This window comes from Setaria italica, chromosome I (assembly GCF_000263155.2).
Source record: "Setaria italica strain Yugu1 chromosome I, Setaria_italica_v2.0, whole genome shotgun sequence".
Classification (NCBI taxonomy): Eukaryota; Viridiplantae; Streptophyta; class Magnoliopsida; order Poales; family Poaceae; genus Setaria; species Setaria italica.
This window is the reverse complement of record NC_028450.1, coordinates 8,482,500-8,499,769: the sequence shown is the minus strand read 5'-3', so window position 1 is coordinate 8,499,769 and position 17,270 is coordinate 8,482,500. Positions and strand designations below refer to the sequence as shown.

The following is a 17,270-nucleotide window of genomic DNA, read 5'->3' as shown; positions in this document are numbered from 1 at the left end:
CATCCGGCGACCGGGAGCGATTATTCCATAAATCTCTAGTCCCCCCCACCACGTGTCCTCCATCCACCCTCAAGACGATGTAGGATCGTCCCGTCCCCTCGCGCTTCGTCATCACAACCATACCCACCCTTGAATACCCAGGACCGCCCGTGGCTCTAGTGGGTGGTGACTGGTGAGTCCGTGAGTGGATTGGGTGGAAGCCCCGGGAAGCGGGGATTTTTGAATTGGGCGCAGGTTCGAATTTTGAACGACGAGATCTGTAGCCCCTTTGTGATTTCAAAAGGGAGATCTGTAGCACCCCTGGTGGCCTGGTGTTGTGTTTGAATGAGTTTGAATCGTGCATGTCGTTGGCTGTCCTTTACCTCTCCTCCACTGGTTTAAAAAGTCAAATCGTGGGGCAAGTATCAATTCATACGCTTTGTAGGTACATACCAACTCTGTGCTATGATTTTATAGAGAGCCATGATTTTCACCAAAAGTACACTTTTCCTGATTATATGGATACTTTTTTTTACTCTAATAAACATGTATTAACACACGATATGGACTACCCCTTAGGATAGGTGCAACAATTCATTTGATTCGATAGTTACTTAGATACAAATTGATCGGTTTTTTCACATGCTTTAGTTGATTTGTGCTTTTTTTATTATTACATTCTTCTTTTATCTAACATATCACTTATATTACTCACTCTGCCACAAACTTGAAATGGGATTTAACCAAAAGTTTTAGCCTTTTTTTTATGTATAAAGGCAGAGTTTTTTGTGGTTGTGAATAAAAAGTTTTTTTTTTGGTGTTGCAATGCTTAAAGCCCTTTAGCCTATTTTTTTATAAGCAACCATGACATAGCAACAGTACAAATTATCTTATGCCCTGTCGGGGCAGCCCACGGGGGTGCCTAGGTGGTAGATTTATAGGCGGGGGAGATCATAATACCAAGACCTTGAATGGTAACACAGATGCGCAAGGTTTAGACAGGTTCAGGCTTTCGGAGAGTAATATTCTATATCCTGTGTTCTGCTGGATTATATTGCTGGTATGAGTTGCATTGGGTTCGCTACCCTTTGGGGTGTCCCTGACCATCTTATATAAGCTGACAACCTAGGGTTACAAGTCAGATAGGATTTAATCCCATCGGTTGTTACAATGAAACCAATGTAAGTCGGTTTACAATATGAATCCCGCGATATCCGGGCGAAATCTGTTCGCCCATCCTCCGAGCTTGTGCTTCACGCATCTTCATACCTTACCCTGTACGTCATGGTCGGACGGAGCCTACTTGTCAGGCCGACCAGTATCCTAGTCGGTATGGACCCATGGGTACCCTTATTCCTCACGTCTAATAGAAAACTTAAATAAAACCATGCGAGATGACTGAACTCGATCATTTTGTCATATATATAGCCTTAGCACATGTTTATGCTAACAAATAACATAGAATGACCTATTTGAATTACACAACTTTCCTCAAAACTTCCAAAAAAAACTTTTCCCCCAAATATGCCGCAAGATTAAGTATGCGTTGTCACTTTCATACTTCTCATACTTCTAGAGGATATTTGGATGGACTTCTTTTCAATGCAAATATTTTGATAGATTAGTGGATTCCTCGTGTTCACAATAAAAAGAGGTTAGAGAGAGTTGTTTATGGCGAGCCAAGTTTTCTATATTTCATTCAAATTACACTAGTGTGCATATTCTTAAAACGACATGTAAATATTATGCTTGACAACATGATGGAGATGGGCATAGGAGGACTATGGTATATGGAGTCACACTTTTTCTAGTGGTTCCTTATATTGTTATGCCCATTCTCGTAACAATATAAGAACATCTCCAATAATTAAAGTAACTTATCGAATAAAGGGCACTTTAAATTGAATGAGGCCCTCGGTCATCTAGGAACCCATATTGTACTCGCACCTCTACAAGTGGATCATCTTTGTTGTTAAGAGGTTATGTAATTTCTTGTAACCGTAGCACCCAATTTATCTTTTTGGATGGAAAAAGCACCAAATATGTGGTTGTAGAGTCATTGATGCATGACTCTACTTACCAGATTTTCAAATCGTGGTGCCGACCAACTTATATGCTACTGATTTTGATGGTTGTATGTATGATGTATCTCTAATTCGTGAGGAGGTATGCTCCATGCGGCTCTGTTCCTCAACTCCACTTTTGGTGCTCATTGATGAGCTGCCTAGCGTTGAATAAGTTAAAAAAAGTTCCATAGCGACAACCATGTCCTTTTCATGGTGATTGGGAAAAAAGCTCTACGATGGCGACGGCTGGGATGTTGCATGACTCAAGCAACAAAGATTTGTCCAAATTCATTTTCTCCGTTCAATATGATTTCCAACTCAAAACATGATTACACTCTCTTCTCCGTTTCCTCCACAGGTCGTATCCTCTCACCATCGATTTCTTCTCTATTTTTTTCTTCCAAAAGTCATGTTCTTTCATAATTAATTTACTCCCATGTACACAAAGGAGGGTTTCAATGCATACACATGACACTGTTTATGTGTCCTCCGAAAAACACGAATTATACTCGACAAAGTCAACTGCATTATAGCATTTGATTAGTTTAAGTCACTAATCCTATCCCTAACACCGAACTTGATGTAGCCTCGTACCTGAGCTACACCTGTTAAGAACTGCAGAGCCTGCACTCCCCTATGGTGCTCTGAAGATGATGCTCATCTGCTAACTACCGAAAGTGTCAGGGTCAATGCAGTGGAAGAAGGGAACACGACGAGCGACCAAGCAAAACCCAACCAACCCCTCCCTCCTCCAGTCCCAGTTCTCCACGCCCCCCTTCCCCCTCCACTAGTCTCCGGTCTCGATCCTTCGAGAAGACCGCTGACGCCGCGCCCCCCGCCGGCCGCACCCGTCCATACGGTGAAAGCCTCGGGCCAATCTCCTCTCCCACTTACTTATCGTCGCCGTCGCCGCGCCGCTCAGATCTCCGCCGCGCCTTCGCGCGATCCCCCATTGGAGGAGATCCGGCCTGCGCGGGCGCACGAGGTACGCGCGCTCGCATCTCTTCGATGTTCGATCCTCTCGCGTGCCCGCGGTGTTTAGGATTTCCGCTTTGCGTTTTTGTCTCGTTATTAGTGTTCCGGAGGGATCCTGAACCCATGCATATGTGTAGCCAATCCGTCAGTTGAACATCCGGAACGCGCGCTGCATCATGAGTAGCGTGGCAATTTGGTCGGGGCGAATCGGGGTCTGTAACTGGGATGGGGATGGGGTATCTGGAACCGGGTTTTAGTGGGGTTTAGGATAATATAGTAGATATACTAGTTTCAAGCAGAGATGCTGTTGGAACTTGATTCTCACCTTTTCTGGTTCTTCTGATGCTGGGTCGAGCTGAGACTTTCCTTTGTCGTCGGTCCCGTGTTGTTAACTTTGCAGCATTTGTAGTTATCGGCTGACAAAAGTTTAGCGCGCTGAAACCGTCGGGATTGGTTAAGCATTTGTTGAAACAATAAAAAATAGTAATAGGCTCCCAACATGGGACCATAGCTGCTCTAGTTGTCAACTCTAAGGCTTCCAGTAAAGTAGAGGAAACAATTAGACACCGAGTCTGAAACGAAGTAACATGAAACCATTTGAACCTAAAGGATTCGTTATGAAGTCTGCCAGTTTTATCCAGAATTTGTTAAAAATCAAGCTAAATAAAAGCATGAGAATAATGCTTGCTCGGATTAATAACATAGCTTATATAAGTACTATATAACTTATCACCTCTCTATCTGATACCCCTGTTTTCTAACCAAACTTTAGGATTCTGTCAGCAGCCATTTTTAAAATCATCAATAAATTATATGCAACTTTCTCTAATTGGCTTGGTTTTCATGTGGTGTCAAGTATTGTATCTAGGAGTTAATCTGTTTTAGCCTTTCAGTTACATGTTACTTGTTGACAGGTGACTTGACCTGCCATTTATCATCTTGCAGGACTTGTTTTCATCAACTGACTGGTGAAATGCTTGCTTGGTGATGTCTGGGTATGATTTGGGCGTTGTTTATAATGCAGTTGGCTTCTCATGGCACTCGGTCAGAAGAAACAATGCAGTTTGTACCCCATTGTGATCATGAGGAAGTGTCAGATTTGCAGCCAATAAGCTCACAACTAAACACAGTCGAGGGATCCACAGAACATCTAGCCTCATGTGAAATCAAGCCAGTTAGCATTGATGATGACAATGAAAATATTGACGCCAATGAAGAAACTCACCTTGTTATTCAAGATGTCCCTCAATGTCGGATTTGCCTTGATAATGAAGGTCCACACCATGACTTGTATTATTTTTTTTATTGGCAGTTCTTAATGAATTTGAAATGCTTATTTTTAAATATTTAATTTGTTTTGTTTGGCACTTGGAGCAGGTGATGACTTGATTGCGCCATGCCGTTGCAAGGGAACACAGAAGTATGTCCATAGGTCCTGCCTTGATAACTGGAGGTCGACAAAGGTATGGATTCTTGAGCATCTTTTCTCTACACTGCATAGACTTATAGACACTCAATTGTCCGTACTGCACAAATCTTCTTTACAATTCTTAGTCTAGTTGGCTTTAACCCAGTATGTTTTTTTACATTACCCAGGAAGGTTTTGCATTTTCACATTGCACTGAGTGTCGAGCTGCATTCTTGCTTCGTGCAAATGTACCTCCAGATAGATGGTGGTTAAGGTTGAAGTTTCAACTTCTGGTAGTTAGGGATCACACATTGATCTTCTTTATTGTGCAACTGGTAAGATGCTCACAGCTTCTATAGTACAATGCAGCAGATTCTTCAGCGATCCTGCATTAACATTAATTTGCACCGAATCACTCTTTATCTTCTTTTATGGTTTTTATTTATTTAGCTGAAGCTGGAAGCAGACACATCAGTGAGCCTGTTTTCTGCATTAGGGAAAAATTAAGCATCATGCATGCGCCAAGCCATATGTAGCATGGTTTTCTGAACTAAGTTCACCTCTTTTCCCTTTTCCGTTGGTTGAGTACTAAACCAAGAGTACGGTACTCTTTATCATTACATTGTGGGAATTCAACATATAATATTTTACGTAATCAAGGAAGAGGCCTGGATGATCATAATGCAATGTGCACTACTACATCTTTGTTTTCTCTTACAATCTTGGTTTTCCTTATTGTCTGATAGGTAGTTGCTTTCTTGGGTATGGTGGTATACAGATTTTATGGAGATGAACTGCGAGAAATGTTTGGTTATGAAGAGCACCCATATGCTTTCTACGCCATGGCAAGTAAGTTAATTTAGTAGTTTTTTAAAGTGGGATCTACAGTTGTGTTTGTGCATGTCGGGGTTCTGTTTCAACTGTGATTTGAAAACTTTCGTGAATATCCGCTTATCTTTGAAGCTTAACGAGGACCAATACTAATGCATTTTGTTTTACTGGAACTGCCGAATGCTTTCTTATACTCAAGTTTTCAATGACGGCAATATGTTCTGGCATTTAATTTTTGTAAAGAAAGCCATTATTTACGCCATTTGTCTCGCATAGCTGCTTGAATATGGAGTGCAATTAACATCTCTTTATATATTTTCTTGCTCATTGTGAGGGCATACGTCATCTTGGTGTAGCTTATGCTGTGAGGACTTACCATTTTGGTGTAGTTTATGATATCAATAACAGATTTGGACCTTAAAGATAGAGATAATTCATTTTGTTTTATGTTACTGGGTCTTGGACTGTTACTCAGTATTACTTGTGTAATCGTGGAAACTATCTTGTAGGACTCCACTAATCACACACTATTATAGTTATAAACCCATGGATGTTTTTGGAACTTCATAACTTCGACGAGATCCCACAGATTATAGATGGACATAGTTAACACAGAATTTTATGTGCTCGAAAATAGGGAGAAGATAAAATCATTCAAAAGTAAAGCCCGCAACTGGAACCTGGTATACTGGATGAGAATGCAATGGCGTACATCCTTCCCTTGTTGTCATTTAACTGAACAAATTTGATTGTATGCGTACTATATATGCATCTGACCCCTGTTAAGTGCTGTATGCATACATGAATTAGAATTTTTACCTGTACACTTCACATGAAACATTTGTTGAGGAAAAAGATTAATGTTTGAAAAATTGCTCAAATTGCAGTATTGGCTATTGTTTTGGTTGGTTTGCTGTATGGGTTCTTCATTGCTATAATATGTGGGCAGAGGATAACTGAACGGCATTACCATGTTCTTGCAAAGCAAGAGCTAACCAAGGTCTGTGAAAGAAAGAGGAAACTTCAGCAAGTTGGATTGATTTATCTTTCTCCTTATGGTTTATTGTAGTCTCATTTACCCCATAAAACTTGTATTAAATAGTCTGCTTGCAACATTTAATATTCCATTGGTGGCAGGAGTATATCGTAGAGGATCTTGAAGGAGCTGATCAAGTGCCAGACCTTGATCCTAGCCATGTTACAGAGTTGAAGGTATTGGGACTCTATTGAACATAGCTGCACATAACATCAGGTGTGCAATGTTGCTCTGGTTGCTTTAAAATATTTGCTTAGCTGTTCTGTCAATAAATTAAATTTTGCTTTAAAATGTTGCTCTGGTACGCAATGTTACAGAGTTGAAGGTATTGGGACTATTGAATATAGCTACTTTAGAACATTTGCTTAGCTGTTCTGCACATAATTAAATTTTGAAATATAAAATACCGAGGGCAAGATGTTCAGCTTCACAATGGATGCATGCAGTCAACAAATTTGGCTTTCGTCCACATATGCTGAAATCCAATTTGATCAAGTTCCTTGGACATATTTGCTGAGGCTTCTGATGCCCAGATTCAGACATATTCCGTACGTTGGTAACTTATGTCTTGGAAAGAGTACCTGGTTAATTCAAATCTGCCAAACTTGCATACAATTCATAGTCATTTTGTACGAATTTTCACATAAAGAAAATGCCCTAGTATACTATGATAGCAACAAATTAAATGTTGAACGAGGTCTTCATCAAGAGACATGGCATCAATCCTTTGGTCCCTCCAGGGACCACGATTCATGAGCCTAAATATCCCTCCCTTTCTCATTCTTCTTCTTCTTTTTGCTTTGAAAAAGGCGATGAATGTAAATTGATAGTCTGACGTATCAGGGGTACTGATGCCTGATAAGTCATAAGTTGGGAGTTCAGTAACAATTAGAACAGAAGAACACGTCAAAGGCATATGGTGGTGAGCCTCTTAGCACTTGCAGCTATTTTCAGTTATGCCATGTCATGGTCGGTGCAATGATTATGTGTAGGCATGTCATTTAATGTTCTTGAGATACATTATTGATGTTCATGATGAGATACTATTTCCTCTATTATCCAGTACAACCTCCTGGATTGGTACTGCCTAGACAGCTGTGTAAGGGTGGCATAGTTGTTAAGTTACCAAAAATGGGTTGGGATAACTGTTTGAGAATCAGCACTTGTCACATGTCCGATTGCCATGTGATTTCATCCATAGAACTCTTGAAATTGTTATGATGCTCTGTTGTTGAGAAATCACTTATATTTGTCACACTGCCTCACCACTTTGAAAACTGGGGATTTCTTCTAAATGTTTCAGGCACTCTGAGTCCCTGCCTCGGATTAACTTTCTTGTATTTTTTTTCAGATAAACATCGATGATGAATCGGGAAAAGCATACTGGAAACAAATCCTAGGTTGATTTGCAAGAAATACATATATCATTTGCCACTTACCTGGAGAAATGAAAAATGGGCCTTTGCACGGCCCATGGACTCTTGAAATCGTTTGAAGCCATGTGAAGATTCTTTGGTCTCAGACTCAGTGTAGGTTTGATAACTCTCAAACAAGATAATAGCATTAATTGCCACGCATCTCAACGGACGAGGAAGATTATGATAGAAGTGCTGGGATGCCAGTCTGAATGGACATTTTTGTAAAGTAGTAGCATATTTCTATTCTTTCTTTATTCAGGTTCACAATAAACACATAACAGCTAAGATGCAAATGCGCTGTTCGCTGTACATGCCTTGCAAAATTTTATTGTCAAACACAATCCTTTGTCCACCGATTGTGTTCATCAAATCGATGAACTAAATAATATACCCGGGAGCTGGAGATGCGCAAAAGTCTGTACATGTTGCATAGCTCTTCAGAAAATGGTATTGATGCGGACTTATGCTGGATTGCTTGACTTTGCTGCCTTCATAATTTGGTCTGCACATGCTACTCTCGTACCGGTGCATCTTTTTCATCGTTCCTTACATTTTTTCTAATTTTTCTATGGTTGCTAGTACCTTGGGACTTGGGATGTGCTGCTGAAATCAGGAGCACGCTTGCAGGAGGGTACTCCTGCCTTGATGCTTGCATTGTTAATAATACAGCAGGCACCTGAAGGTGGTGATCATTAACAGCCCTGTAGAACCATCTCATGTGCAAAAGCTATCAAGATTCTAATTTTCCAATATATATGTATGGATCCTGTTTTGAATAATCATAACTTTTGGCTTTAAGATTTAATAATATATTGTTGGATGAAGGTAAAAGTGAAACTGACCCTTGGTAACTTGTTAAAAGAGAATTCCAGGCAAGGCTGCCTCAGTGCCTGTCAAGTGTGTGAATAGCCATCATGGATCTGCATGAACTTAGTCCAGAAAATGCCATTATGTCACCACGACTGTAAGTTGTGTTCTAACTTTGTTTGAGCTGTCAATTAGCCATGACCTGCGAATCATCCTTGAACTGAAATTCTTCTAGTTTGGCCTGGTTGGATTGTTGAAGAAGCAACACGATGTTGACTCCTTGCTTCCTAACAAAACAAATAAATGCGGATCCAACCATCCATTTTTTTTATGTTAGGACAACTGCACCCATCTCGGCCAAAGATCAAGTTGCTTAACTTCCTAGCTCTTAACGAAAGTATCATGTTCTAGCTTCACCACGTGCGCTGCACTTAAAATAGAAGGAATCTTTTTCGTTTTTCACATCACCAAGGAACTATATTACTTCGATTCCAAGTTAACTGACCTAGCTAAGACAAGATTCAAGCCTTCATTGGGAGTTAAAGACCCACTAATGATGATCCTAAAGCTGATTGTGGCAAGAGCCTGGAAGAAAGCAACCATGTGTGGCAAGGGGAAAAAAGATGCTACTTACCTATAACTTTCCATGATATGCAAGCATGTAGCAACTGAACGGCACTGTGATGGATGTAAATTAGAGACAGCGACTTGCTCACTTGTTCTGTGTCAATGATTCCCAATGGTACTCAAACTCTTTGATTTGGTGGGGATATTGTGATTATGACTGGATTTGGGCATTGATTGGCTTGCTAATAAATTCACGCATGAATGCAAATTCAGTTTGTTGCATAATTAAGACTTGGAAGCCATGAGATTGCATGCAATGTGGTATGTTATTCAATGGCACAAGTAAGCATCAGCAGTTACAGACTAGTACAATGATAGCCATGGCCCATGAGACGGTACCTCAGCAGAGCTAGGCCTTGTTTAGTTGCCCAACTTTGGACAACCAAAATTACTGTAGCACAACTGTAGCATTTCGTTTGTATTTGTGAATTATTGTCTAAATATTGACTAATTAGGCTCAAAAGATTCGTCTCGCAAAGTACAACAAAACTGTGCAATTAGTTTTTAATTTCGTCTACATTCAGTACTCCATGCATGTACCGCAAGTTTGATGTGATGAGGAATCTTCTTTTTGCATAGTGCCAAAGTTGGTATTTTGGGAGAAACTAAACATGGCCCTAGTAGCTCTGGTCTTGTCCAATTGAATTTGTGCTGAACAAGTTAGCCTTTTCTTTTTTAGGTCCATACCTTCCTCATTTGGTTGAACAGTATTGTGGCATTGCCTCTTCATTGGTCACCTGACCACATAATCAAAGGCCACCCACTGCTTTGCAGTGATTTGCTACAACTACCATCTAGTACAATAACCGATGAATTACAAGAAATTTGAAGATGCATAATACATGGCTTGAATTTTCTTCGATAATATATACGCATATATGCTTGAGTATATTTTGGTTGACAAACAGACAAAAACCTGATTGTTTGATTGGTGGGAGTGAAAAGATGGCACCAAAGTCAAGGAGGCATGATTGTGATACGGAATGGCAAATTTCAAATCAGTGAATACTGACATTTTTTAGAGCTAACCATGGCATATGTCATATAGCAATCTGTTACTCTTTTTGACCTGTACATCTCATCACTGAATTGAGTTGTTGATGGCTTCTCTCAGTGAGGGATCATGTGTAGCTTTCAAGCACTGTAGTTCAACAGTGGGTTTGGTTTCCTAGTTTCTGCAATCCCTTGGACTCTCTTGCATGCATCTTGATTGGGTGGACAGAGATGGCACATGGAATCAAATGAACTATCTGGACAGCTAGTGTTCATACTCCATAATAGTTACCCTTTGCAGGCAGTTAATCAGTTAAATTATATTCATTAGAAAGACCTAGTTGATGGAGAAAATATTAGTGATTGTTTCGCTAGTGTTAGAGTAAAGAACTATTGTTGCCAAATATTTTTGGAATCTTAACTGAACACGCAAGACACGGAGTTCCTTTGATTTTTTTCCCCCTTGCTAGACAGAAAATGCGAGAGGGAAAAGGAATTGCGAAAAGTCTGGAGAAGAATGGCTATTAAGGATGGAACAACGCATTTGCAATCTGATAGTGTTGCTTTAATCCTTTAAGGGTAAGGTAACAGCTACTTTACCACACGGCATAGCACTACACAGTCAGAATAGAGTCAAATTGGTGAGTTGATACTGATGCCTGTAGCCAGTTGATGTAGATGAATCAGGCAATAGTAGTCACATCCAATAGATACCCAGAAGCTTCAAATACCCCCCCCCCCCCCCCCCCAAAAAAAAAAAAAAGAAAAAGAAAAAAAAGAGAAGAAGTTTGGGTGGTTGTGCTAAACACAGCTAAAGTTATACTCAATCATGTCCTCCCAGCAAACCCTGAAATACAAGATTCCTACTTTCTAGAATGCAAAGAGCCACTGTTGTCGGAATATGCTAACTTTATTGCTTACCATGAACAGACTTTCAAGACATAACAGCATTCTTTGTAGCAAAGACTTAATCCTTGTACCTTTTGTCCTTCAGTTTGTGCATCCAGTCAGAGGCCATGATCTTCATTGGCTGTTCTCCAAATGTCTGTGGAGAGTGCTGGGGGTCACTCTCTACATGCTCTTCCGGGTAAGTTCATACCCCATCCTTCACCGCCCATGAATGCACGCTGCCACCGCGCTTTTGGCATTGCAACAGCCTGCTTTTGCACACTCCATTGCCCCCCCCTGAACACTAGAAACAAAACCCTAGCCTTCAACCAATGACCATGACAAGCCTCTTTCACCACTCATTGGTGCAATAATGCCGCATTTTCACCTTCCATTTTGTGCGCATAGCGTGTCGTCAAAACCGTATGACTAAGGTTAAAAAATGAGGGTAACAAACCGACATAGTAAGTTTTATAAGTGGAGAGGAGCATGGCTGCTTTACAGAGCAGTATGTATGCAGGATCAGCTACATCTGGTACAAAGGCAAGGGGCAATGTGCATGTGAGCGTGTACATTATTTGGTTTTATCTTTTCCATTTGCAGAAAAGTTGCTCCAAAACAATGATAAAGCCGGCCGACCACGCATATTTCTCTGTTGCCGATGGTTACCTGCAACATGGAATGCAAGGGAATCAGACAAATGTAATCAGATTCTGCCAATTGTCTATACAATTCTTAGGTAGAATCAAATGGTCCATGTTTGCGAATTTTAAATCTACGCGCTTTATGCTCTTGGGGAAAAGCCAATGAAATTCGCCAGAATTCAGCACCTGGTACAGCCATACGTCAGGAATAACAGAGGATCTTCTTTATAAAGCATGGTTCATACCAGGTTCAAGAAGTTGTTCCTTGGCTATTTCAGTTTCAAAACCTAACAAAATGCTGGTTTCAACAAATCAGAAATTTCAGGCACCTTTTCTAAAAAGCAAAAAGTAATTTTGCACACCTATCCTCAATATTATTTTTCTTCAAAAGGAAAAGAGCGCACCCAAACACTATGTAATTTCACGCACAAATCCTTCTAAGTAAAGACATGCATATTGAAGATTATGCACTTACACAAATCTAATTTAACAAACTACTAATCCTTTAAATTTTAAAATTAACAATGACTGAATCTAATCTAGGGACCTGTTCAATTACTGATGGAGCAATGTGACTGAACATGAACACAGCAGCCTTTGTCTGCAGCCTTCCCCATATGGGCGCCAAGAATGCATCACCGGCCACATGGGCATAGGAGACACACAGCCAGACCAAATGCATGCATAACCCACGGTCCTAACTCGTAACCAAGTATTCAACTGGGCACAAGTACAATTCTGCCTTGGTTTCTGCAAGAAGGAATCAAGAGATCATATTTTATTTTTTTCATGCCATATCTGCGCATGATAGATCGTGTTTGCACTAATCACTGTGCGACTGGTAAGATCTGAGTTACTAATCTACTGTTAAGAAATTCTTATCATTGAATGGAAATAACATTTAGCGCACTTTGTGCTATATAAGTTTGGTCTTTATTCTATGGAGAACTGTTAAGGCGTCCTTTATTCCGATTTTCATTCGGTTACTTTCAATTTTATTGTATCATTTTCGAAATTTTTTTTATTCTTCATAACTTTTGCATCTCCAGATAAGATATTTCTAGGCTTTTTAGTCATAATTGTGGTGCAGAACTATTTTACAGAAGACAAAAAAATGATTCCAATATTTTCTCATATTTTTTTCAACATTATTTATCTGAAAATATATAGGATGCAAATCTGTCAATCCCACAAGAAATGAAATTCCCTAGTCTGCTGGCAGCTGATTGTAGCTTTTGGAACAATGTCTTGTCAGGTTTCCCTAGTCTCATGTGTATGGCATGAACCTGCCCTTGGACTCATGTGAAGCTATGATCCAAAAGCAACATTGAGATTCTTTTCCTGTTTCTTTTCATCTTCTATAAATTACAAGTGCCAGATGTGTAATAACAGAGGCAACTCATGTTAAGGTACAAAGTACAAGGAGAAAATATCTTCTTCTCACATCTCCAATCTCCACAAATTTTATATGTAAAAAAACAGAACTTTGAAACACCAAGTGGTGTTAAAGTACTATTTTGTAATGCAGTGACTCTGGTGCCATGCCATTGAGTAGAATCTTGAGAGATACTACCACCAAGAAAACCAAAGTCCTCTGTTCTTGCTCTCCAGGGCCATTTCCTAATATATCTACAGGCACCCCAGTTTTCCTGCTGCAAGCAACATGCACTTCTTTATAGAGAAACACAATGCAAAAACATATACACATCAGGTAGCCAGATCAAGCAGAAAGATGGGTAGGTGATTCACTTGGCCGTGCAGAAGAAAAATTGATTATTTATAATACACTACAGTTCAAATTAATCATGCTCCATAGAGAACCGTCAGTTAGCACCAATGCTGATGAGTCTGAAATTCTCAAACCGGCAGTAAGGTCCTTTTCCTATCCACCGACTTCCGGCTGATCGTCGGCGCATCTGCCGCCGACCGCCCCGACCGCGACACCGGCCAGACCGGAGATGGAGAATTCCGGGCGGTTATTCACATATCTTCCTGTGTGTGGGTGGAGATGAGGAAAGGCTGAGGCTTGGGCTGCAAGAAGGTGAGGTGAGGGTGACCACCTCCTCCTTGGCCTTGATTCCCCTCCCCCATTGCAGAATGGCTTCTGCAGCAATCCCCTCTGTGTGAGAGCTGGCTCTGCTCCATCAATGTAGCTACCTCCCAGCCCCAAGCATTGCAGGTCCATTGCACCAATTGCAATTGCAGAGCAGTGGTCCATTCCATTGCATGCCATAGTGACCATAAGAGCATCCTGCATTATGCTTGGCAGCGGCCATTTGGGGATTGGGAGTAGTTGGTGATCTGCAGCTCCAGTTATAGCCACTGCAAGATCAGATTCATGTGTGTGTTGTGTGTGTGTGTGTGTGTGGGTGACAGCAGAATCATCAGAGTGCAGCATGTGGCTTGGTGGGTACCAAGAGGGAGATCATGTGAGCTGTGGTCTGATGAATGGAATGGAATGCAATGCAATGAAATATCTGTGTGCTGTGGAACTTGAGAGACAGAGGGGAGCTGAGCTACATGGCTACGAGAGATGGCACTGAGGGCTAGGCTACCACTAGTGCTACTGCCATTTACTTGCAGGGATCACTGTGCTGGTACCATTGTACAACAGTGCTGGTCCATGACAACTAGAAAAGTGGTCTTCTGGTACAATCAAACTCTCAAGAACAAACAAACAGAATACACAGTGGCTCAAAGTGGGGGAGAACAAAGAAGGTAATTTGGAGAATCTCTTTCTCCCTGCACAATGGCCATCAATACTGTACCCAGCCAAATCCACAGAGAGAAGAGTGAAATAAAAACCAGCCAGTTATTCCATTCTATTCCAACCATAAAGACCGGCTGTTATCACTCCGATTATTCCCACTACCTTGAGGAATATCGAGAGGAATTTTCTGCAGTGAATAGTAGGTAATATGCTTCTGCACCACTTGCCCATGGGCATCAGAAAAATGTACCAGCTGTTATAATCTGAAGCTGACAGCCAGACAGCATCACAGCACTCAGAAGCAGCTGTGGAGGCTCTTTCATTTACAGCACAGCATAATTCAGAGGCACAGGAAAGGTTAAATCTTGCTCCAAACAACGCAGTGAAAAGATTAATAGCAGTGAACTGAACATTAAGATTGATGCAAGGCACAGGTAGAGTAAACTGTAAAAATATATATTGCACTTCCTTTGTTTGAAGGAGAAATACTAGTAGGGTTACTGCTCTGATTCTTACATAGTGGAGTGGCACAGTACATGAGAAGAGTGACCAGAGCAGACCTCAGAGTTACATATGGTAATTAGTAGTGGTTCATTAACCTTAATCTCAGCAGCTAGCTTAGTTAATTAGGTGCAGTGCTCAGTTGCTTACCCCCAACACAGTACGGTGACAGTGAATTCCATGGCTCACCACCTCTGATCTGATTTCAGTTCCATCTCACTAGCAAACTACTAACCTGGTGAAACACCAAAAGCAAAAAGGGATGATTGTTTTCGCCTCGTTGATGCTTTGTGCTGCCATGGTGAGTCCAGTGTTGGGCTAGCAGAGCGGGAACATCTCCGGGCAGGATCTGAGGAGGTCGTCGATGGCGGCGGCGCCGTCGAAGGCGAGGTAGGCGTCGGAGGAAGCGGAAGCAGCGGCGGCTGCGGCGGCGGTGAGTGAGACGGCGACGGCCCCGGCGGCGGCGGCGGCGTTGGTGTTCATGCAGGCGATGATGTCGTTGAGGGAGGCGAGGCGCGCGGCGAGCTCGGCGGCCTGGGTGCGGAGTACGGCGTTCTCGGCGTCGACGGCGAGGAGTCCCTGCGCGGTGAGGCCGAGCGCGGTGGCGACGTGCGCGTTCTCGCGGCGCAGGTGCGCAGCCTGCGCGGTGAGGTCGTCGAGGTGGCGCTGCTTGCGCATCCGCGACCGGCGCGCGGACTCGCGGTTGGAGAGCATCCGCTTGGCGCGGCGCTGCTCCATGAGCGCCCGTAGCTCCTCCCCCGTGCCCGCGGCGGCGGCGAGCGCCGCGGTCGCCGCGGAGAGCGAGCCCGAGCTGCCGCTCCCGCTCGAGGAAGCCATTGTCGCAGGTCCCTGCTTCTTGATTTCTTCTTCTTCTTCCTTATTACACAACACCACACCAGCAGAACTAGCAGAGGAATCGGAGCTCTTCTTCTTGCTGGCCTCGATTTCCTTCTTACACTACTACTGAAGATCTTTGGTAGCAGCAGAAGTAGGGAAGTGCATGCAAAGCTAAAGCTTCAGGAAGCTACTAGTAGTTGAACCGAAATAGAGAAGAAGACGACGACGAAGAAGACAGAGACGACAGATGAGGACGGACGATCGATGCTACTAGAGAGAAATCAAAGGGAAGGCGACGAGGAGGCGACGAAGAAGAAGAAGACGGGAGGGAGGAGGGGCTTGGTGACGGGGGCGAGTAGTTTATGAGAAGACATAGAACCAGTAGAGGAAGACGACGGAGAAAGACTGGACGAGGTGGGTGCGTCGCCGGAGTGTGGAGTTGATCATAAACCCCGAGAGGAGGATCTCACTGATCACAGGCGACATCAATGAGGAACTCTAGGACGAACGGCAGCATGTGCTTCCCCTGCTTTGGGCTCCGATTGGCACTCCCAATCGGAGCAACCAGCCCGCGGCTTGGGCTTGGGATTCGGCGGCGGCGAGGTCGAGAGGGAGGAGGCGCAGGAGCGCGGAGGGGCGGTGGCGAGGCGATGGAGCAGGCAGGGCTGAGGCTGGGTTATAAAGCGGCCGGAGAAGAGACGAACAGAGCAGGCGAGCAGCACCCGATTCGATCGGTGGTGGTGGTGGTGGTCGGTGGATGGGTCGTAGCTAGGCTAGGTGCCGGGGGCTCCTCGGTGCTCCTGCCGATGGGAGACGAGATGCTCGCGCATCTGCCGGGGAGGAAGCGGAGAGGAAGGAGGGGGTTGGGGCAGCGAGGGCGCGGGGATTTATAGCCGCAGGGAATGGGGAGGTGGGAATCGGAGCGCTGAGGTGGTTGCCCGGCGGCGGGAATCTGTTTCCGGGGCAGGAGTGGGGGAGCTACTGGAGGTCTGGAGCTGAGGAGGCGCAGGTGAGGATGGGAATGGGAATGGGTGGTGGCTTGGCCGTTGGGAAGAAAAAACCAGAGCAAAAGGCCATTCTGATTCCGATTCCAGCGCGGCCCTGGTTTGGCGTGGGAATGAGATCGACGGTGGCAATCGGCAAAAGCATCTGCTGGTTTTACCATTACCGCTAACTCGCCAAGCAAGCGAAACCAGCGACGGTGGCAAAAAAGAAAAATAAAAAATAAAAATAAAAATTCCACCCGCAACTGCAACTGGGTTTTCTTTTCACTTCCCTACGGATCCGCGTGCGTGCAGGATGCTGGCTGCTGGTTGGCCGGCTGCCTGCCCGTGCGTGCGCGCGCCGTGCCCGCACGTGCGGGCCCGATCGATCGATGCAGCAGCAGCGAGCCAGCGACGGCCGGCATCCATGGACAGGGCCCTCGTGCTCCTCTGCCCCCACCCCGCCCTGCCCGGCTCTGCTGCCGCCACGTGGCCGCCCCGCCGCCCCCTGCGGATCAACTAGCTAGTGTAAAATGCTTTTAAAAAAACAAAAGGAAAATAGTACTG

General features: G+C 43.4%; 2 protein-coding genes across 4 annotated transcripts; one reads left to right on the top strand and one right to left on the bottom strand.

The window, feature by feature from the left end:
• Positions 1-2,712: 2,712 nt before the first annotated feature.
• On the top strand, positions 2,713-8,127 carry LOC101776116. 3 transcript variants are annotated; one of them, XM_004951932.4, is made up of 8 exons: positions 2,714-3,030; positions 3,966-4,294; positions 4,398-4,483; positions 4,617-4,763; positions 5,175-5,277; positions 6,147-6,259; positions 6,397-6,471; positions 7,647-8,127. In XM_004951932.4, the coding sequence occupies exons 2-8, from the start codon at positions 4,018-4,020 to the stop codon at positions 7,698-7,700; spliced, it is 855 nt and encodes a 284-aa protein (XP_004951989.1). In that variant the 5' UTR covers positions 2,714-3,030; positions 3,966-4,017; the 3' UTR covers positions 7,701-8,127. The 3 variants fall into 3 exon arrangements, with proteins under 3 accessions (XP_022679052.1, XP_004951989.1, XP_004951990.1); XM_004951933.3 differs by having other exon boundaries at positions 2,717-3,030; positions 6,397-6,511; XM_022823317.1 differs by lacking the exon at positions 4,617-4,763 and having other exon boundaries at positions 2,713-3,030.
• A 6,690-nt stretch (positions 8,128-14,817) lies between these two features.
• LOC101775716 (bZIP transcription factor 11-like) lies at positions 14,818-16,589 on the bottom strand. Its single transcript, XM_004951931.2, has one exon. It carries the CDS (start codon positions 15,718-15,720, stop codon positions 15,202-15,204), a length of 519 nt encoding a protein of 172 aa, XP_004951988.1. The 5' UTR covers positions 15,721-16,589; the 3' UTR covers positions 14,818-15,201.
• Between the last annotated feature and the right edge of the window lie 681 nt (positions 16,590-17,270).

Coding starts and splice junctions, on each gene's coding strand:
- LOC101776116 (XM_004951932.4), top strand. CDS start 4,018: ATGATTTGGGCGTTGTTTATAATGCAGTTGGCTTCTCATGGCACTCGG. Junction 4,484..4,616: donor ATAACTGGAGGTCGACAAAG/GTATGGATTCTT, acceptor TACATTACCCAG/GAAGGTTTTGCATTTTCACA. Junction 6,472..7,646: donor GCCATGTTACAGAGTTGAAG/GTATTGGGACTC, acceptor ATTTTTTTTCAG/ATAAACATCGATGATGAATC.
- LOC101775716 (XM_004951931.2), bottom strand. CDS start 15,720: ATGGCTTCCTCGAGCGGGAGCGGCAGCTCGGGCTCGCTCTCCGCGGCG.